The 23,497-nt window shown below is 44.7% G+C and overlaps 1 protein-coding gene across 2 annotated transcripts in view; it reads right to left on the bottom strand.

The window, feature by feature from the left end:
* The window catches only part of LOC143354135 (GAS2-like protein pickled eggs), a 99,265-nt gene that overhangs the window by 27,532 nt on the left and 48,236 nt on the right, over positions 1-23,497 (bottom strand). For both annotated transcript variants that reach the window (XM_076787940.1, XM_076787941.1), the window contains exon 3: positions 22,258-22,782. In XM_076787940.1, the coding sequence (XP_076644055.1) occupies positions 22,258-22,782 (525 nt within the window). The remainder of the gene's footprint in view (positions 1-22,257; positions 22,783-23,497) is intronic.

Genomic DNA, 23,497 nt, shown 5'->3' with positions numbered 1-23,497 from the left:
CGAATTCGACTTTCGGCGCATGCTCGCAAGCTAATGAAGAGGCATAAGCGGGTACAACGATCCCGTTTGACAGGCTCGCGAGAGGATCCTCGCAGAGACAGCTGATGCAGGAAGAGACGCTGACTGTACGGAGGGGGGTCACGGTGAACCTGAGGGGCCTGAAGGGGAAGCGAGGAAAGTCCTGGCGACCGGCGCTCGCCGGGATTAGTTTTCTTCGCGTTGTTATGTTAATAGACACGTCGACACGCGGAAGTACCGGGCCGCGACACGGGTACCGGACCCTCGTTCAACAAACGAGAAGTGTCTTGCAAGTTTATTGCCTGCCACCGATGATGCCTCGTCTCGTTGCCCCTCCGCCTCCCCTTCGGGCTACAATGGTACGCAGGATCTCCTGAAATCCTTCAGACCAAGAATAGAAAGTTAACCTTTCCGCGCCATTTTGCTGTCTTCGGCTGCGTTGCTACCGCGGTTCGTCAATCGAAACCCTACTTCGAAGATTAGACTACTGAAGTCTTCTCGGTATCGTAAATCACATGTGCGGCCAGCTCTTAGAAAACTGGAAGACAATTTTTACTAAACATAATACATTAGCGTGTCCCAAAAGTCTCCATCGTAAGTAGACTGCGGATCTTTATGCAAAATATGAAATGCTTGCATAAAGTTATTTCTTCTTTTAATTATTCTATTACTAGACTGCGGAACTTTATGCATTTATGGCTTCTGAAAATTTTTGAAAAATGGTAGAATATAAAATTCCGCAGAATTTAGTACGATTTCTATTCATTTCAGAACTACAGAAACTGCTGACACTGAAAATGAGATTTTATATGATTCCACTGTCTTAACACGGCCGGACAAATTGACCTTTTCAAACTTCTGCGTATAATTTCGTACGGACAACATTATCACGTCGCTATTTATCCTTACGGCTTTTCTTAAAGCATGTATACAATGTATTTTTCAGTATTTATTTCTCGTTTTATTTTTCTTTTCCCGAGAAATATATATATCTTGTCCTACCTACCGCTGCCGGACAATTTGACCGCACAAGATAATATGGTATTTACTCTTCTAAACCTAAACAATAAATATAAAAGAAAGGCTATTCGTGGCATGGCCAACTCAAAATAAATGAGCCGCCTTATTGAATCAGACGCTATCAAGTTACGCACGTGACTGGTTGATAATACTATTTCATGGCAAATCCATCCAAACCGCAAAGGTGTACGACACGGTACAATTTTGTAAATGAAGGAGAGAGCATCGCAGTATTTTTTATATAATTGAAATTATACGAAAATAAATTTGTATCGTCATTTTATGGAAGTTGTTCATCTACTAATTCATCCAGCAACAAAGTGACCATTATCCACGTTTAATTATATTAACAATAACTTTCTTTAAGGACCGGCCATTTTCACCACGCACGGTAGTTATACAAGAAAAAGAATGCCTAGAACGCCTAGCCTAGAAAAATGAAAAATTGCATAAACCAATACTATATAACCAAAGTTGAAACCGATACGCCGAAATCCTTAAATCTTGTTAATATGTCCAGTGCTCTGAATTGTGGTTGGCCGTTTTTGTCATAAATGCAGAAAATGTATGTTCCGAGTACTCAGGTCCTCGGGTACTCGGAAAAGTTTTTGCAAGGATCGAATGTTTTGTATTGGTCTTTTTTGTTTTAAGGAAAATGGGCAGTTGATGATCTTTCTGGAAGAGACACCGTCGAGGATCGAGCTAAGAATGACCGGTTCACGATCGGTCGAAGGGACTTTCATCTCGGCGGAAAGGACTCGTCGTGCGGCCCGACTCATTTCCACGATCAAGATTTCCACGCGAGGAGCCTTGATCACGGAACCGTGGATCGTTCGTCTCTCCTCCTTCCCACGAGCCTCCCCCGCCGCGGATCATCCTGGGAAGAGATCGGCTGCCGGCGATACCGGCTGCCGAGATAGCGATCAGGATCTCGAGCGGCGGTGTTCCATCACTTTCTCCGCCGGTTTGTACACCGTGTTAATAAATGCCGGCGACATTTTTTCACGGTCGATCCTCGCTGGCCTGACGTAACCGGGAGGATCCTGCTGTAGCCGTTGTTGTTTGTTGTCGTTGTCGTTGTCGTTGTCCGTGTCCGTGTCCGTGTTCTCGCGTCGATCGTGACAGGATCATCGGCCCCCGGGCCCGGGTAAAAACATACTTTTATCGTTCGGCGAACAACGACCCGACTTCCGTTCCACGGCTAAACGAAACACGATGTTCTGCACGCGAAATCAGGGGGGGGGAGGTTGAGTCATCGCTTCGATTTTTTCGCAAAAACGATTTTTGCTCGATCTTATGCTCGTTTTTACAAGAACTTTACTTCGGGATTTTTTATCTCTGGAACCGTGTATCCGATTCGGATGAATTCTCTTTTGCTTTAATCTAGAAGGTTCAATCTATTGTAGAAATTTTTTCCAATTGAAAAATTAATTTTATAACCTTGAAAATTTTAAACGGATTTTTGTTCGGCGATTTTTGTCGATATCCTTCTGGAGGGATGGACATCGTCGTAGTTACTAATTTCTATCTCTGAAAATACCTGTCCGATTCCATTGAACTTTTTTCTGTTTTAATCTAGAATGTTCGAACTACAGTAGCAAATTTTTTCCAGTTGAAAAATTGATTTTGTAGCGGTTGAAAAACATAAAAGAATTTTTGATATTTGTCGCGATCTCTGTTACGTGTCCGGCGAGGGTCGAACACCGTTGCAGTCAAGAATTTTTATCTCGGAAACGGTGCATCCGATCCAGTTGAGGGTTGTTGCATTCGACTCTGGAAGGTTCGAGCTGAGACAGGGATTTTTCTGGTCGCCGGGGAGATCGATCTTGCACCGTGAAAAGAGCGAGATCGATCGCCGACGAAATATAGGAAGCGGTGAGCCGGAGTTTTCCAGTTGCGTCAGATTCAGGGAAAGTCGGTGTTCAGGGAGCGACAAGCGTTCGCAGGTAAATGAAAGGCTGTGTACCTCAGGTAACCTCGGATAATGGCACCGGATAATTCCTCGTATCGCTGGTAATTGCTGTTTACGCGGTCCCGTGCACGCCGGTTACGCGATGACCACGACGAGACCACCGGGATTTATGCTCGGAGCGATCGTTTTTCCGATCGATGGAAAATGGAAATGCCCGTTCCGTGTCCAAGCATTGAAAGGAGAAGCTTGGGGACTGGATATTGAAAAACTAATTCGCCTCTTCCGTCTTCGAATACCCGTGGAAAAACGAGAGAGAAAACAGAAAAGTTTCTCGGCGATTCTTCGGGCTTCCCGTTTGAGAAGGATCGTCGAGTCTCAAGATCGTGGGACAATGTTCTTTAGAACTCGCCTGCGGCTAGAACGTTCAGAATCGACAGGAAAATTCATCTTCCGACGAGGAACAGCATCGTTTCGACTTCGACGATACCTTGGGAAAAGAGATGCACTTCTACTTTTGTGATGGCGTTCGTGGAACATAAGGATATCTACATTTTCATGGAAAATAAAAATTCTCTGCACCGATTATGAAAAACAGAAGCCAAAGAAAAAGCTCCTTCCTTCTTCAATCATTCTAAAACGTTAAAAATGGGGCATCGAGGATCTTGAATTATTTTAATGTTTTTCCTACTTCAAATTGCACCGACTCATTTTTTCAAAAATCCGCAATCTAGTCATATAATTTCTTAAATCAGGAAATACGTTTTTATTTCATTTTTACCTCTCAAACTTGGCTCAGAAGCTTTTCATTTTGCACAAGAATCAGCAGTCTAGCCATCTACGATTTACAAAAAACTGTTCCCGAGAATTCTGGTCCATTTTTCAGTGAGCTCGTTGCCTGTACCTCACAAACAATACCAATTACTCCGATCGTTGATATCACCTTGCCCCAGGCGAAAATATTCGAGGAATTCGCTGCGATAAATAAATTCAGGGAATACGTCGCAGCAAAAGGAGCGAAGTGTAAAGCGATTTATTTGTTTAATGAAACTCGTGTAGAAGTCACGATAAAAGGAGAACAGTGGAGCATAACTGCGAGCAAAGTTGCATCGAAACCGGCCTCGAGATCGAAAGTTAAATCGCCGGCGCTTGCTCGAGCGTCCGATAAGATAATTGCGCGAGTAAATTGATATCATTTAATTCGATGCTTACGCAGCGAATTATTCCCCGCGATTATCCGAGAGGGGTCTGAGAGCGTTGAATAATGGCGCAACATTGTGACCAATATACGAGTCCATCGATTAGGCGAGCACGCGAAATACTTCGGCGTGACGTATTCGAGCCCCGGCAGAGCTTCAATTATGGCAGAGCCTCCCAACCAATTCTTCGAGCGATTTTAGGAATTCGAGAGGCATTCGACGGGAATCGCGATGGGGTTCGATCTGTGCGAGCTCTCGAGCGCGCCCTGTGCACCCTCGAACGTCAAATCGAATATCATATTTTCGACGGACGATCGCCCTCGGCAAGCTCTTTACATGCCTATATTCTCCGGAGAACGTGAAACTCTTTAATGACCCTCTCCCGATTCTACTCGAAACTTTCTACAACGTCCAATAACGTAGACTTCGTAATTTCAGCGCGTATTTGTATGCCTCGAAAAAGAAAGAAAGAAGAAATCTATAACTTTGAACAGGAAAACATTTTGAGGGCAAATTGATGCGAAGCTTCTTATCTCGTCGACTCCCACGACAATTTTTGTTCAGAGTTCTAACGCTTATATTATCAAATATCTGCATAATCTCGTCAGCTGATGACCAGCGCGCGCTAGATTCAACCTTCCTCTTTCGAACGAGCCCTTTCCCAGCGAAAAATATTCTCATATAAGGACAGGAAAAGTTGAGGCACGTGAAGCCATTTTTCGTCTATTTTGTCGGTAACATGGTCGCTCTACCTTACCGCGAATCTACGGGTTTTTGGCTCTTAAATATTCGCGCCGTTTGAAATATTGAGCTGTCCGCCAGTCTACCGCCATCTTGGTCCTCTTTTGATCTTATCGGTGTCCCAGTAATCAGATAAAAATTGTCTTACGCGTACAATGTGAAAACCATTTTTCGCCTATTTTTGTCGGTAACCTGGACGCTCTACCTTACCGCAAATCTACGGATTTTTGGCTCTTAAATATTCGCGCCGTTTGAAATATTGAGCTGTCCGCCAGTTTACCGCCATCTTGGTCCTCTTTTGATCTTATCGGTGTCCCAGTAATCAGATAAAAATTGTATTACGCGTACAATGTGAAAACCATTTTTCGCCTATTTTTGTCGGTAACCTGGACGCTCTACCTTACCGCGAATCTACGGATTTTTGGATCTTCAAGAGAAAAAGATAGAGGAAACGAAAGGAAGCGAAAAGAGAAGTGGCTCGCGTTCCTCGAAGAGAGTTGAAAGTCACTGGCGAGGAGGTACACGATAATTGCATATCCAGTTCTAAACGACGACGTTAATTTCCCAATAAATACTACGTCGCCGAGAAGCTGCAGTTAATTCCATTACAGAGTTTCACAGATTGATCCCGATCGACGGTAAAAATGAATTCGTCGGAGGCTCGAAGCTTCGGAAACCGCTGAATAATAGTAATCACTCAAATGGAATCGGAGATTACGCTGAGAACGTGTTATATTGTTCCAGCATTGGGAACGGTCACTCTCCTAAGGCTTCATCACAATTACAAAAATTCGTATGATCAAGGAACACGGTGCAGTTTGCTTTCCCGCGTGCTCGAACTTCTGTATACTTAATGACACAGCGTTCATTTGCAATTTGTTCCAGATAACGACCAACTATCTTTGTCGCCAAGAGCATAGAACCGGCGAGCAAAATAGCATATCGTTTCCACGAAACGGCGACCATCGCAGCATCTATTAATCGATCAGGCGTGAACTCGTTTGGGTTTTAGTTTCTCGCGAAGCTGTGTTCGATCGGTTCGAGTTCTCTTGTTGGATCGATATGGTCCGCTGAGCATCAATCGATAGCCTGATAGTATCCGCTGAATATCAATTAACGATCACGCGATAACATCGATCCAGTTTCCCTATGGTTTTCTTTCGCTGCGATACGGCACTTCGGGAAAAGCGGAAACAAGAGAGATCGTTAAAAAGTCCACTCGCAACTTTGTTGTTTGCGATCTTTGCTCGTTTCGACTGTTTCCACGGAAAATTGCTAGCGAATTTTTATCGCGGAAGGTATTCGTCGGATCGAGTTGAAATGTTTTTTATTTTAATCTGGAAGGTTCAATCCGTAGTAAATGATTTTTCCCAGTTGGAAAATCGAAGTTGTAACCAGCTAAAAATTACAAACGAATTCGAGGAATTCTCAGGTTGTGATTTTTGTTCATTTCAAAGAGACAGTACTCATGAATTTTTATCTCGAGAACTGAGCGTCGGATCGGATTAAACCTTTTTTTATTTTAATCTGGAAAGTTTAATCCGTAGTGAATGATTTTTGCCAGTTGGAAAATCGAAGTTGTAACCAGCTAAAAAAATTACAAACGAATTCGAGGAATTCTCAGGTTGTGATTTTTGTTCATTTCAAAGAGACAGTACTCATGAATTTTTATCTCGAGAACTGAGCGTCGGATCGGATTAAACCTTTTTTTATTTTAATCTGGAAAGTTTAATCCGTAGTGAATGATTTTTCCCAGTTGGAAAATCGAAGTTGTAACCAGCTAAAAATTACAAACGAATTCGAGGAATTCTCAGGTTGTGATTTTTGTTCATTTCAAAGAGACGGTACTCCTGAATTTTTATCTCGAGAACTGAGCGTCGGATCGGATTAAACCTTCTTTTATTTTAATCTGGGAAGTTTAATCCGTAGTGAATGATTTTTCCCAGTGGGAAAATTGAAGTTGTAACGCTAAAAATTGCAAACGAATTCGAGGAATTGGTTCGAATTCTCAGGTTGTGATTTTTGTTCATTTCGACGAGACTGAGGCTCTACTCATGAATTTTTATCTCGAGACCTAACCGTCGGATCGGATTGAACCTTTTTTTATTTTAATCTGGAAAGTTCAAGCAACCGTGATAAATATTTTTTGGTAGAAGAATGAGTTTTGTAACGTTAAAAATCGCAAGCGAATTCTTACGGTTCGCGTTTTTTTCATCTCGGAGGAACATGCTGCGCACGGAAATTTACAACTCGACAACCCGTTGGATCGAGATGAGTCTTCTCGCATTCGAATATGGAAGGGTCGATCTCCGCTAATAATTTCGGGATGTATCGAAAAATCGATTTCGCAACGTGCCCGCGGACAATTCGATCCATCCCGCGGCGGACGTTGAAAAATAGTACGCGGACGGCCGATTTTTCGTTGGGGATCGATCGCCCCGGGGGCGCGGAGGAACGGCGTTCTTTGATTTAGAAGGAATAAGCCGGCGGAGTGGAGGCCGCCTCTTCGCCGCGAGAGAGAGAGAGAGAGAGAGAGAGAGAGAGAGAGAGAAAAGTAGCAAGAAAGAGGAGACGAGAGAGAATCGAGCGAGCAAGAAGGCCGACCGCGGACAATGCGTGCACGCGAAAAGAACGGAGCTGCTTACTAATTAGGGCCGGTGCATTGATAAATCGGGCCGATTATTAAAAGTCGTACGGACACGAAGGCGTGGCCCGCCCACACCGACCCTTTTCTTCTTTCCCGTTCGCCGGCGCGGCGGGATCGCAAAAAGAAGGACGCCGATCCGCTCCGCTCCGCGCCGCCGGCAGGCGTTGCGGTTTTGCGGCCGAGCAAAAATCGGGGAAGCGGAAGGGGCACCGATCCGCAGCAGATTTTCCACACACCGTGGGCCCCGCAACCTCGCGAAAAGCTGGAAACGATTGCCGCCCGGTCAACACCGGCCGAGATAAGCCGAGCAAACTGTCGCTGAAAAGAACCGGCCGAGTTTCCTCGCAATCGCGATCGGTGGCAACGCACCGAAATCGGGTCGTAACGCCAGCCAACAGCTTATCTAAAAAGCATAGATAAAAATAACCAGTTGTCTCCCGTTCCGACAGAAAATTCTACTCGAACTTGTCTGCGCAGAGATATGAATTTCGACCAGGTTTTGCGAAAATTCGGGGAAAAATAGGTCGTTCTCGGGCCACGTGGACCTCCAATACGTGGACTTGTAAAGCAAGAGTCGGCAGGAGATATTATAGTTGTTGTCGAGGCGAGAGACACTCGCCGCTTTTGACGCCACGGTACACGGCTACCCGAGGATTTATATGTTTGCTCGATCTCGAGCTGCTCGCTCCGATTTCTCCGTGGGAGAACGGTCGCAGGACTTTTGGCTCGACCAACCAGTGGAAAGCCAGCCTAACGCGTTCATCGGCTGCCCAGAATGTGTTCGTATCCCGCAAAACCCACGTACCAGTCGTTTCACACGGAAAATCGAGCCCCTTTGTCGCGAATGTTGCTATTTAACACTAGAACTACCGAGCCCTAAACGTAACTTAGACTTATCCCTTTATAATAACATAGATTTTATAATAACATAGACTTTATAATAATAAAATAGATTGAATTTGCTCCGGTTTCATACGATTTTTATGGTAACATGTACTCCAAAGAAGAGATGTGTTAAAAAATTTCTGGTTGAAACGTTTTCATAGTTTCAGTAATCGTGAAAGAAGAAGTCATCCTCCAGTCATTTTGACTGGTTCGGTAGTTTTAGTGTTAAAAGCAACTCAAACGGTGAAATATTAACGTTGTTACATACATTAAAAATGATAACCCACGATCTGATAACAATATTCTCGATTTGCACGGTTCTTGTATTAAAGTCTTCAATTAATCAACCCCAAAATCAACTTTTAATACAATCTACTGAGTAAACCAAATTTTATTAAGATCTGCAAGGTGTGAGAATGTTACATTGGGTTGGAACGAAAGTTCGTAGCAATTTTCAATTAAAATTCAAAGATAAAATGAAAATATTTATTCAGACATTTATTCAATAACATGAAGATAGACTGCGGATTTTATGAATTGATGATAGAAACGGATAAGTCTAATTTATGACAGTAAAAACATATGAAGAACCTATTAAACATATACAGCAAGAAATTAAATATTTATTTTAGTTGCTATACTTAACTAATTGCTAGTTGCGATTCAGGTAAAAATTCTTATTCTGCACAGAGATTCGTAGTCTAATGATAAGTTACTTCGAAAATGGCAAAACGTATTATTGAATAAATCCATGAATAAACATTTCACCTTTGATTTTTAAATTAAAAACGCTACGAACTTTCGTTGCAGCCCAATAAATATTATTTCTACGATACACTTTGTCTTTTCTATTCTTGTATTACATGTATAAGTGGTTCTGAATTTGTGTGACTTTCAAGGCCATTGCTGGGACATTCAGCGTGTTAACCCGATTAAAGGAAAGAAGAACGGCGCGACGTTTCCGATTACTATAACAAAACGCCACGCTCGAGGAAGAAATGGTCGCGATGTAGGGGTCGAGTAATCAACGAGGGAATGTCTAATTAAAGTCGATAGGTTCGGAGGTCCGAAGTTTTAGCGAATTGGACAGAAGAAGACGAGGAGCGCGGGTCGACGCAACCGAACAGCTGAGGTCGGAGCTCACGGGACGTTGCGCCGCGACGTATTGATTGCAGAGACGCCGGCGCCGCGACGCTGCCGGCCTCGCCGTAAAACCTGCGCGACTTTGCGAGTGTTTGCGGGAATCCACCTGCCGTTGCCGCGTGCGCCCCGATACCTTGCGAATTCCGAAGAAAACGTTCGACGAAACGCCGCCGTATTCAGTAAAACCTCCGTAAATATTTTCCACGTGCTATTCGACTATGCTCCACAAATTGATCAATAAATAATTCAGGCTAAAGTGGTTGTTCCTACTTTTCTGACAGTAAGGATTTAGATCAACGCTGTAATCCAATTACTGTTTTATTATTCAAACACTGACGTGATCCATTTGAACTGAGGTTCTACTGGATTTCCACCGGTCCACTATGGTCACTCAAAAGTTTCTTAAACCTTAACAACTGATTCGAAATTCTGAGAAAAATGTGCCGAACAATGCAAATATGTAGCTTCATTTTCGCCGTTATTTCATCTAAATATCGCAAGTAATCACTGAGAAAGTGAACGTTACAGTTTAAGCTTTTCACCCCCGTATCACCCTTAACCCCTTGCCCTACAATGTCGAGTCATACTCGTGACGAAGATTCTGAACAGAGTCTAATAAATATGTATGTTATTAATTCCCTTTACACCGAAGTAAAATTCTATTTTTGCGTTCTTAACACTAAACCTACTAACACTTCTTGTATACCTGTTCGTATAGTGCGTGGTCGAAATGACCGGTCCTTAAAAAAAATTATTGTTAATATACTTAAACGTGGATATTAGTCAATTTGTCATGATACATATATTTCTTGGAAAAAAAAATAATGCGATAAATAAATACTGAAAAATACATTGTATACATACTTTAAGAAAAGTCGTAAATAGATAATGTTGTATGTACGAAATTGTACGCAAAAGTTTGAAAACGTCAATTTGTCCGGCTGTGGTAGGTTTAGTGCTAATGCACAGCTATTGAAGAACATATAGGCATACAATAGATATAGATTTTCTCCCTTTTTTTAAGAAATTACGGAAACCGTAAAATAAATCGTTGTGCAAGGGGATAAACGAAGGTGCAGAGATCTAAAATTTTACAGAATAGTCCCTCGAGCAAAGAACATTGTTTAGCAATAAAAAAAAATGAAAACTAGACCCTTTGCGATTACTGTATCTCCATAGTTCAACGATTTTCTAGCCACAAAAGCTTGAGCACCCTTTGCGATTACTGTTTAACCCTTTCGTCCCTGAATATAGAAATTGAAATTTTAACAATTACAGTGTAATGGATATGTAAGTTGGACTAAAAATGATAGGTTTTCACCCTCAAATTTTTCCTATCACAGTAGGGTTAGGGGGTGAAAGGGTGGTCCACGTGTGTACATTGCTATCATTGCTTTCTTGGCCTTTCAGGAATTTTTGAAAAGGGTGTGAACGAATAAAATCCAGTAACAATTAACAATTAATTCGGACGTAAAAAGCGCGGTACCTTTTGAAAAGTGGCGATTTCGTCGGGAACATTGTATCGGAAGAGCGACGGTGACTTTTAATGTCGCGTCTGGAGGAATTCATTGCCAGGGTTGGGGTGAACGACCCTCCAGAATTAAAGGGTAGTGCTCGGCACGCGGCGGAGGGTGTTTCCGGTTCTGGTAGACACATTTTCAAATGGAATTACGCGTCTCCCGCATAAGACAGACGTTCTGCTTCTGTTCCCGTGGAAAGCTCGGCAGCAGGAACGTGTCCTCGAGGCACACGAGGTTCTTCGCACCCTTTTACCAAAACGTTCGTTTTATCGCGCCGCCCCTCCCTTCATAGCGGCGGGAATCGTGATTCGAATTTAATCGAGTGGCTCGATCAAAAATATCGGCGAGGACACAATCGGGTAAACATTTCTCGGAAAGTCGTCTGGCAACGCGGAAAGTTCCTGAAAGTCCCCCGGCGCTTTCTTTTTTCTTCTCGCAGAAAATATCGTTCTTCAGATTACTCCTTTCTTCGCGGAAACTCGATATAAACTTTTATAATCGCGAACAGTAATATTTGGAGTTCGCGCTTCTCACAGGCGTGTATAAAAATTGTCTGCGTCATTGGCGAGAAACAAGTAGAAATTTCCTTTATTTACTAGTGACTGTAACAATTAGACAGCGGATTTTATGTGTTTAAAGATATTCGGAGAATTGAAAAATATTGTTACATTATTCTCGGCTAGCTAAAATGATTAAGACAACTGCGTATGTAGCTCCCACGTCTTGCATAAAAAGCTGCAGTCCAGTGATAAACTTTCTACACAGTTTAATCATTTCCAGACTGTGTAGATTAACCGACTGTGGAACTTAATTTTAAAAATCCCTCACGGCGCAGAATTAAAATCAAGCAATGACGAATATATACGTCGAATGCAGGCCAAATGCCGCTATTATAAATTTTACGAAAAAAGGAAAGCAAAAGGAGAAAGAATTACATTTTTATTCGATAAGAAGTTAACAATTCATTAACGTTAACCGCACCGCAATAGAATTTTGGATGACGTGTATACACGTCAAACGCGCTTAACTGGTTAATAAGACTATGGATTAATTTTGGATGAATTCATTGCTCTTGAATCGGGGGTCTGTTAATATTTCGAACGAAACTGGGTTAAAGTTCGAGAGATTTTAGGGGAATGAGGAAATTTCACGCGCTTTTTCGACGAACGGTGGTGGAGGGTTGGTCGAGGATGTTTTGTCCAGGGTGAAATCAGATTTCTGGTCGCTGCACCCTCCGACACAGTGCCACGAGCCTCCGTGGCGGGCAATCAAAGCCGTTTAGAAGCACTTCGAGTGCACTTTATTGGAATAACCTAGATGTCGCGATCGAACAGCGCGAAAGGTGCCAACAGCGTCAATTCCGCTTCAGGACCCTCGAGAGAGAGAGAGAAAGAAAAAGGGAAGGAGAAGAAGAAGAAGAGAGAGAGAGAAAGAGGAGGTTGGAGGGCCACGGACATAGGGGTTACTGGGGCGACCGTCAGAATTTTTCTTTCATCTCCCTAGCCCGCTGATGATCAAACACCAAAATCGAGTTTCGACTTTGCTGCGACTTGCCTCGCGAAGCGTGGAATGTCTACCGGGTGGTCCCGCAACAGATTCCCCTACGATCTCTTACCCACTCTAGAGCGGTTGTCGCCGAACCAATACAACTCGACGTATTTTGCACTGTTTTCCTGAATTTGTTCGCATTTTCTCGAAATTTCTCCATTAAATATCAATTTTCGTGGACGACCATAGACTTTCCGAGCACTCTAGCATCCTGAACCAACGCGGACCAATACGCCAGGACCGTTTTACCCGCGTTTCCTCCAGATTCGAGCGCGAATCAGCAATTTCTGGCACGATCCTGGTAAACGTTCGAATAAGAAGACAAAGGGGACGTTTTCTCCGAATACCTCCGAACCGAATGATCGAGCAACCAAATACAACGGCCTGCATGCTGAATGGCTCGAATCGGCCAACTGTGTTCGCCGAGGAACTTTTTCACGCCGAAACAGACAGACGTGACTCACTGTCAGCCGCGACGCGAGACAATATAGTACTTCGGCGAGGCGAGGGGCCACGGAGGCAAGTGTCGCGGCGACTCGCCGTTGAAAGTCGCCGATAAATAGTGATTAGCTAAGACTCAGACCGCAGCCAGACCTTGCACGGATCGGTAGCCTTCTCTCCTCTCGCTATCCCGGGCTAATTGCACGTAATAACTAACGCGCCGCCAAGACTTCAACGCCATTTATGGCTGTTTCGCGGACGCAGCCGGCGAGCTCGGCTTCTTTTCTCCTTAGCACGGGATCGAACAATCGCCGGCCCTTCGGACGTTCATGATCCTCTTTTTCCACGCCAATGTCAATATCTCTGCCGTTTCTGCAATTTTCCTTCTCCATTCTAATTGGCAAACTTCTAACTAGGCGTCGAAATAAACTGTATCCTCAATTTAATTTTTACAGTATATATTATTTTAAAAAATGACTGAAAACTTGGATAGTCACATTCTCCTTATTTTCATTGATATAATATGAACCGAGTGTTAAAAACTCTACCGGATCTTGCGCGCTTCGTTTCAGAGAATATCTGAAGGTATCGATTTGATGACAAGTTAATTGTGAGAAAGTTAGGGAGGGGGAATTTGCGAAAATTCTCGGCAGAGGAGGGGAAACAAAAATCTTCGCTCGTCGCGGCGCTCGCGTCCGAGCGAAATCTGGGTCATTCGCACCAGCGCGCAAGACAAGTATTCCCGTCATTACTCACCGTTAATTACTCGCGAGCCGGGGACGGTGTCGATCGAGGAATTCCTCGCCTAAGAGGTTGCAGTCGTTTCAAACGCTCTCGGCTCTTACGACGCGCGCTGCCCGCTTAATGACTCCGCGCGCATTTTGGGTCAATAGTTACGAGCGAGAACGAACGCTTTGTGAACCCTCCGCGTTTCAAACCGGTGGACAGTTCAAACGAAAATCCTGAAAGCTGTAATTTCGACTCCCCTGCTCTCCATTACCACCATAAAAGTCCATCGATCTTGAAACGCCTTAAATAACCAAACAACCGCGACGAAGAAAACCCTGGCATTCACTTCCGAAGACAGATAAGTTTCTTGAATTTTTTATCGGTGGAAAGAGACGCTGTACAATTTAGATTTTTTTGTGTCCTTCTTACCGATGTTTGAGCAGAATGTGTAAAAAATTTCGGTTCATAAAGATCAATAGATTCGAAGCTATAATTGAAGATCCATGGGAGATAGGTCTTCGTTGAAAATTCGAAGGAGATTCGAAAGGAAGAAGATGATCCCAGGTGCAGAGGATCTAGGGTTCGGATCTGTGCTCAGGTGCGAACGATTCGCAGCGCGTTTCAGAGTGATAATTCCACCGGAAGAAAATAGAGAGACAAATGCTCTGACTAAGAGGCCAGATTCATATTTACGATAACGCGGCAGTTCGCAGATACAGAGGCGACCATTCCAAGTTTAGAACCCGCGCAGATAGGTCTGAAATGAATCATGCACGCCTTTCCAGAATACAGGATACGTCACTGTTAACGACGTTACTCGGAAGCCCGCCTGTTTCATTATATTTCGAGAGCTGTGTTCCGGTCTCCTCGGAACCCGCATCTTAGCGACTAATTCAATTTTTACAGATCCATCTAGATCGCTATCGAAGACTAGAGTCGAATGAAAAAAAAATTCTCAAAATCCCGAGACCTTCCGTTTCACTGGAACGAAAAATAATTTGACCAAGCTTGTTTTCACCTCGCTTTTGTTCTCTTTCCGGAAGAGAAATATTTTCAACGTTTTCTCCGAGCACCCAAAAATATACTGATCCTCTGCTGGAATATCGAGGGCCGGAACATGCGCATACTTATCGCCGGAAATGAAGCGCCGACCGAATATCCGCAGAAAATATCGGAAAGAAGTTGGGTAAATATTTTCCCGCCGATAATGAGACGCTTCCTGATAAGTGAAGATCCGGGGATAACGCGGGTTCTGTCGTTCTCGAAACTATGCGACGGAGATTGCGGTTACGTGTGTCTTCGTAACATTTCTGGAATGACCGAGATCGCGATTCGAGTTCTATTTTCGTGCCACGTAACCCACACACCTTTATCTTTATCTTCGTGACACAAAAGTAGCCTGACCAAGTATATTACGTTTACCGAAAAACAATCCATTGTATTTTCCGTTACTCTCCTAACAAAATTATTCAAATTAGGCGGAGCGCCATCTGCAATAGAAAATCTAGTGCCGTCTCTAATGAGATAAATCTTTCAACAAGAAATGACTTTAATGCGTTGTCAAATATTCATAATAGAAACTCACCTAGTACCAGAATATTCGAAAATTTTCCGATTAAACCAGAAGAAGTGAAATCATTTTCCGAGCTGGATAAAGCTGGAAAGCCCGGAATTTTTCCCGCAGGAAGGACGGGGCCACGGTCAGCCGGGTCAGCCGATATCCCGAGGAGAAAGGAGCCTCGTCCTTCGTGGAAAGTTCGAGGACTTTGCGCTTGAACTTGATACGAAATGGGCTAACGGCGATCAATACACGAGCTTTCGGCGCTTGCGAAGCTCGGCTCCCGGCTGGCATGGCCTGCGGAGAGACCACCCTGGAAGCCTGGAAGCTCCACCATGCCCGGCTATCATCATGGGAATCTCCATAGACGCGTGAATACAACGGAAGAAAGTCTAGACGGATTGATTTCTTCCTCGAGGCTCGTCGAACTGACTCGAAAGCTCCATAATCTCGCCTCTCATGCGAAATTATCGGATCCGCCATTAAACACCTCTCGACGTTCCTGCGAGCCTATTGGGCACAGCCATCAAAATTGTTTCCAATCGATCTCGAAAGCTGGTCTCCTCGGAAAATGAGCTAAACTTAAAATAGCCAAAAAATAAAAAGAAGGGAGACATTTTGATTAACACGGATAATTTCCATTACGCATAAAAATCTAATCATGACCCCTGTGCTTGCTCCAAACAATCAAAATGGCTACCTAAAGCTCAACTAACTTCAGAGACTTATAATATTTTATTTTAAGAAGAATTCGTAGTTTTTAGAGAACTGTCAATAAATCTGTGAAATAAAAGCTGCCGGGCAATTTCATAAACTTTTGATTCTACTCTTGGGGGATGTTTTAGTGCAAGAAAATGGCTGCCTTGAGTGTCCGTTTCAACGAACGAGCCTTCGAAGGTATTCAATCGTGTACAAGCCCGGCGAATCCCTGCAAACATTGATCAGCGATTTCATTAAGCTCGGACGGTTTTCGAATGATTCACCGTAGTTCCAACCAGCTCATCGTGTTTTACCGTTTCGTGGTAAGATATGGGAGTTGCTTGTCAGCCTTTTTTCTAATCGATACCACCGACTCGCGCCTGAGTTCCTCCTTGGCTGGAATTCGCGAGTCGACAGCTGATTGCACAGCTGTAGGGCGTGGGCGTTCGATCGGGAGAGAATACTCGCGTTCTCTGTCGAATAAAATTCCTGGCAACCCCCTGGGAAAACCATAAGTCTCTGAGAGCCTCCGCAAGCTAATACGCCTACCAGCATTGCGGATCTCTGGGCAAACATTAATTTTTGCGAACTGTGGTTTCTCGAACGGTTCTATCACGGCATGAAGAAGACAAATTTTCATTAAACGAACTAAGAATGTTATTACATTATTTTCGATTTATCAAAATTAGATTTATCAAGCGAAGGGGCAAACTGACATTGAAAGTTTTTATATTCTTTGTTCGAGCAACATTGTGAAGTTGTAAACCTGCGAAGTTTGCGACGCGCATGTGAATTTCCAAAAGGGGCGCGGATCGAAGGTAACTAAATATATCCCGGGTGGTTTAAAATTCGAAAAACAGTGTTGCCCCGTCGACGAGCTTCCCAAGACCGGTATGTTGTCTATTCGAGCGGACCTGCGTGTCGGACAGAGCATCCGTCGGCCATCTTGACGCGCACCCTCGGAGCAGCGCGAAACTTTCGCAATTTTCGAGCGGCGGCGGAAAGTTTATCGCCTGGTCCGCGAACGGTGAATTTAATTACCCGTACAAGACTCCCACGGGGTATCACGGGAATACGGGGGACAACAGGGGAACATTGGAACACGTGGACAGGAGAGCACGCGTTGGAAGTTCGCCGCGGGACCGATCGACCTGTGCAGATTTCCCTTTCGTTTCTGCCCTTTATGGGACGCGGTGACACTGCCTCTGCACCGTGTGCGCGGTGCGCATTGCTGTTCGCATTCATACGCAACCGCGCCGGGGATAAATCTCCTTGCAATGCAGCTGCGACTCCGTATATGATCCTCCGTGCCCCCTTAAGAAACCGTTCCCCGCAACATGTGGCGTTCCCCGGCATGCAAATTCGTTGAACAACCGTGCGACTCTGCGCTGGGAACGCGAGCCTAGCCTGGACAACGATTTTCGGCTCCTTTTGCCGGCGAAACACGCCGTTTTGCCATTCCCCCGCTACTAGATCCGTTGTGGGACCCGGTTCGGACAAGCACAGAAGCAGGGAGATATTTGACAAATTTTCTGAACCATCATTCCATTGTACATGGCAATTAGAGCACACAAAGACAGCTTATAGCTCGAAGAATACGAGAAGCAAGCGGTATTAGCGTTGCCTCGTTAGTTGTCCATCCAAGGGGAATTTTTTGGCGCAGTTATAGAAGCGAGAAGCTGTTTAATTAATCCTCGGTGAACTGTACAAGGAGGCTAGACGAGCCATGCTAGACTCCAATGATGTAAGAAAAGAAGCACTGCTGGCTTTGCCTCGCTACTTGTCCCTGTACGTAAACATGCCTGTTGCTTTTACAGAATCAGGTAGCTGTTCAACGATTTTGCTAAGCAGCGAATGAACTGTACAAAGGAACTAGAGCCTGACGAGCTATTCTAGACTCCATTGAAACAGAAAAAGAAGCAATGCTGGCATTGCCTCGGTACTTGTCCCTGTACGTGGACCTTCCTCTTACATTCGTAGAAGCAGGCGGCTGTTTAACGAACTTGCTAAGCCGGCAGCAACCTTTTCAAAGGAACTAGAGCCCGACGAAGTATTCTAGACTCCAATGAAACAGAAACAGAAGCAACGCTGTCCCGGCACGGGACCTTTTTGCTACAATTGCAGAAGCAGGCTGCAAGCAGTCAGTCAAGTCTATACCGCACCGAGGACAAATAAAAACGTTTGTCATGCCAGTAGAGCAAGAATGATTTCAAAGCTGCCTCGTTACAAGCAGTATTGTGCCCTAAACTTCTGTCGAGACGGCAGCGTTTCACCGGGAGTTATTAGTCGAGCCAGCACTTTCCAGTAATACGATTTCCAGCGACCGCGTAAGAATAGGATCTAGCGGTCCGTGGGATCCGCCATTGTGTCTAATTGATGGCTCTAATCTCTTCCCGCCTCGAATGAATCCGGGACCCGTTAGACGCCGCGCCGGATAGACAGATCTCGGGGCCGGTATTTCATCTGTATATGAATTCTCTCTCGCGACTGCTCTCTTCCCGTTCAGCCGATCGCCATAGTCGGCGAGAGGAGAGGAGAGCACGAAGTCAGGGGTCGAGGGGAGACCATGTTCGAACGGCTGAATCCCTCGGATGCCGGCGCGCGTTTTAAAGAGCGTGCCGCGGATAGTTACGCGGCGGACGTGACGAAACGGGACAGCTTTGTTATTTTAATTCCTCGACCCGATTGCAGTTTCCCTGGGAAAACGACTTCTCGCCGACTGACTCAGCCGGGGAAGACTGCGGATCCTCTTTCGCCGGACAGAAAATTCTACGGGGTCGACGACGATGACGACAGCGCCGCAGAAACGTTCGCATGCGGATTTACGTGATTTTTCCATCGCCGGCCAACCATCAGTTTCGACGTTCTCAAAAACTTGCGAACCGCAAAATCAATTCAATCGTAACGTATGATGGGTAGGTACAATATATTAAATGTATTAAGCAGGAAAATAAATTTCTATTTCGCCCCAGTTTGTTGCAATTCGAAACATTTGTACCCATAAGTAGTCAATTATTTGCAAGGAATTTGTTTTGCCTTTAGTTCTGTACCGACCGTTGAAGAGGACATTTCAGTGTTCAAAATATTCGAAAAAGTGTAATTTTTGTTTACAACCCTGCAATAAAATGGCGACGTCCGTACCTTCCGAGGATCATATTCGTCATTGCATACGTTTTCATTTTCATGCGGGATTTAATGCAACGGTAACAACAAAGAAAATTTGCGATGTTTATGGAGATGTATTGAATAAACCTATGAATAAATATTTTAATTTTATCATTGAATTTTAATTTAAAAACGCTACGAACTTTCGTTCCGAACTTTCGTTCGTAACTTTCGTTATAGGGTCAATAATTACTTATGGGTCCTCCTAATATTTTGTTAGAATACACACCTTACCGAATATTATAACAATTTACCAGAGCAAAGTCTCAGAGACCCTGGAGATTCTGCTGACTACTACAACTTTAGACAGCAATGTGTATAAAATTACTTTGACTATCTAAATTGCGACACTGTGAACGTCAGATGCGTGCGACGATGTTAGTGAACCTGTCAACTAAGAGTTGCCAAGAATTAAACTTCGAGGGGAAATGCTTGCAGAATGTTTCCTCTTTGTGCAATTTTTATGGAGATGGCCGAGTTAGGGGATCGATGGGCCAGAAATCGATGATAAGATCGAGGTCCTCGGTTAATGAATAACTGCGACACGTCTTGGCCTGCACGCGGCCGCGATGCACACGAGATTTATCCGCGGAAAGGTCGCGTGTAAGCTTCGAGGCAACGTTCACCGGTCACCAAATGTCCTGGAATCGTTCTCTGTGCCGAAGGGAACCGCGATAAAGTCGAGTCCACGTGAATCCGGCGTTGTTCGACGCGTGTCGCGGAAAACGGCGTCGTTCTCGCCGTGTTTCCGAGGCTTTCAGCGCGGAACTAACGGGCGCCTCGGCGTTCCAACACGGCGAAAAGACGGGCCGCGTCTCTCGAAGCAACGCGAGACGCTCGTTAATCCGTTCCGACGTCGCTGTTCCCGATTTTATCGGCGTTCCCTGTTCGTTCCTCGTTCGCCGTGCATCGTCGCGACCGGCGAGAAAGAATCCTCCTCCCGTGGGAATTCGCTCGGGAAACTGTAACGCGTGTGAACGACCCGCGAAAATAAGTCGCCGCTCTTCGGATGCACGACGGATTTTATTTATGGCGTTGTGTGGTTCGCCGCTGACCGGGAATATCACCGGATCAGGAGAATATAAGAGACCGCGCGGCCGGCCCGGCCGTATCCGAGAGCGTCGAAAGGCAAAACAACCGTTCCCCTTCGCGCCGCTAATAATTCATGTTCCATAATTCATGTTTATCGGTGGCCAACCGCGGCCCCGTCCGACCGGATCGCTCCTCAAATCGCGAAACAAGACGCGAACAAATTATAGCTACAAATTAATTCGTCGCGCCTCGCAAGTGCAAATGATACGCGCGAGTTACAGTCAATTACCTGCGGAGATATCCGTGCGCGAGGACGTGTGAACCCCGGAGGTGACGCGGAAGTCCCTGATCGAAAGCGTGTGAACCCCTGATAGACCCCGCTTTCATCTCCGATGGGAGACTAATTAAACTCGGGTCGTTGGTACCGTTTCCAGCAATGAATTCAGAGAAATCTGAATTAATAGGAATCACCGGTGCCGCGGAGACGTATATGGTACATTGACCGTAGGCTGCCTTTCAGCGATCATTCGGATCGATTCGTCAGACGGCTGACGAAGCATTTTCGAGAGAAACAAACGGTCCCGTCCACGGCCGGGTAATTCGGTTTCCAGGTGGTCCAGGGGTTCGCGGTACACCCGGTTAATAGGTTGTGTACACGAGAAACGACAGTCTAAACGCTCGCCATGATAACTTTCTTCCGGAGCGGCGTGCCATGCCGGCAGTCGTTTCGCGCGCTACTCGTAAATCGTATTAGCATGACACCGGGCAAAAACCGTTCGTGAGAGGTACACGGGCTCCCGGTCGAAGCGTTTCCAGTCTCTAAATGGATAATGAGCATTAAATCACTCGCTAAATGTTACGCACCGGCGTCGGGCAATGCAACCGTGGGCCGAACCGGCGTAATTGCTCGTTCCGTTTGACCGATGGAAACGATCGGGACCCCGGTTGCCGGTCGCAAATACGCCGCTCGTGCACGCGCGAACTGTTCGACCGATTACCGAACGATTTTTCCTCTGGATTCGCTGACGGATCAGAAACGGAAATTTGTGTTTGCCTCCTAGCGTACCTTGCAACGGACGCGGAACATTATGGTTTGGCACAAGGTTCCACAGTTGCACCGAGGTTCACATCTTTGTTCCTATGAAAACATTAACACTTCTAGCGACTTAGACTCATTTTTCAGTAACCGATCATCCTGTGTGCTCGACAAATCTATTGGGTCGCTACAAGAGTTCTTTTGCAGATCTTTAACGGATCTCTGCAGCCCCGATCAATTTTCATTAAAGATTAGGGTGGACCTTAGTTGCTCTTGTGCAAAATTTTGTTTTTAATTCATTTGATGCGACCCTTGCAATCTGTTCTACTCGGTAAAAAACTAATTCCCTCCAAATTTCAAGTCGATCGGACAAAGGGAAGACGTGTCGCAACGAGTTTGTTTATGCAAAAAATTTTAATTTTGCGAAAAATGAAAAAGTACACATTTTTTCAATCCCACTGGTCATTAAACACTATTTTAATGAAATATTCTTATTATATCAAAGCAAAAATTAAATTGTTTAATGAATTTGTTTAAGCAAACTTTCAAGTAAAATTTCTTATTATACAACCAAAAGATGATATTTTTATGTTATAACAGTAACTCTTATCATTAAAACATAAAATTTGAGTTGCATGTAAAATTAAAGGGAAATTACTGAAATTTTCAAACTTCAAACCGATTGCGACACCCTTTCCCGTTGTCCAATTGAGTTCTTCTTCTGCAGAACTTGATTTTTTTTTGGATCTGGAACAGATCTAGGGGGTCGCATAAAAAAATCAGATGGTCGAAAAATAAGGTCCACCCTATTAAAGATTTGAAGAGTTGCCGTTTGACACCTTTGGCAGAAACAGTGTTAAACGCGTTGCCACCCGGAGAAAGAGTCCGACCTCCGTCGAAAGTGAAAAGTCGCTAATTAAAGAGCGAAGCGGTGGAAGAAGACGGTTAGAATCTTTAACGGACTTACCATTTCGTCCAGGCTCTTCAGATCGTTGGTGACGATCTGCGGCTGGGGCCCGTAGATCAGGCAGGGCTCCTCCTGATGCATGTCCGCGTACTCGTCGTCGCTTTCCTCGTTCTGCGAGTTCCCGTGTGCCCCGTTCGCCGCTTTGTTCTCGGCGGCGATTTCCCGGTCGATCTGCCTCTCCATCTGCACGAGCATCGGCGCCAGCATGCCGAATTTCGCGGCCCTTCGCGCCACCTCCAGCAGACAGAGGATCACGTGGCGCTCGTTCTTACGCATGATCAGGTCGTCGGTCTCGAAGAGCAGGCACTCGATGATCCCGAGGCTGTTCCGGCACCAGCCGATGAAATTCGAGACGTTGTCGCGGGCGAAGAACGTGCCGGCCTTCGCGTTCGGCAGGAAGGCCACGTCGCTCAGCTGGCTCATCGGCAACGCCAGCGACGAGGTTATCGAACGTGTCATCGAGATCTTGCGGGCCTGACGACGCGCCACGTACTCCGCCGCCGACTTTCGCACGTTGTTCGCGTGCTGCAAAACAAAACCAAACTCTGTTAATCGAACGTATACCAACTTATACTCTGCGCGACGAGGCTAGAACGGATTGCTCTTTGACGACGATGTCAGGGATTGAACATCAAGCACCGTATAGTTCCTGCAAAATTAGGGGAAGTTTAAGGTAAAGGCACCAGTAGTTGACCATTTTATAGAAAAACATAAAAAATAAGGTTTTTATGAGCTGTGCACTTTTGACGAAAGTGAATCTCGGATGCCATGCTATCTGCTGTTTAAATTTCAAATGAATTGCATGCGAAGTGAAGTATGCATAGTAATAACGGACGTTTGAATTCATTAAGGTTAGTAATATGCTGATATATCTCTATTTCCTTAACGTTTCTGTTAAGAAAAGCTGTACGGTTCAGGTAAAGAAATCTATACGTTGGGGAACTTTTCGCGACCGAATTATTTGCTGTTTATATTCTCACAGAGTTTTATAAGTGATACATGCATTGTTTTTGTTATTCTAACCTGAAAAACAATAGTTTATTAGGTGGTCAAATATTGAATATTGTTTTTGAACAATTTTTAGAAGTTGACAGGCGTGATCAATTACTAACGTGACTCATTTAAATTTGTTTACGACTTATAATGTATCCATTTTACATCTACGATTGTTAAGAGTACAAAATATAATTATAAATTTTGTAGCATGCTGTGTTTTAGAGGATCACCACATGGTGAACTA

The sequence above is a fragment of the Halictus rubicundus genome, chromosome 5 (assembly GCF_050948215.1).
Source record: "Halictus rubicundus isolate RS-2024b chromosome 5, iyHalRubi1_principal, whole genome shotgun sequence".
Taxonomy (NCBI): Eukaryota; Metazoa; Arthropoda; class Insecta; order Hymenoptera; family Halictidae; genus Halictus; species Halictus rubicundus.
The sequence above is the reverse complement of the archived record's forward strand: the minus strand, read 5'-3'. Positions and strand labels throughout refer to the sequence as shown.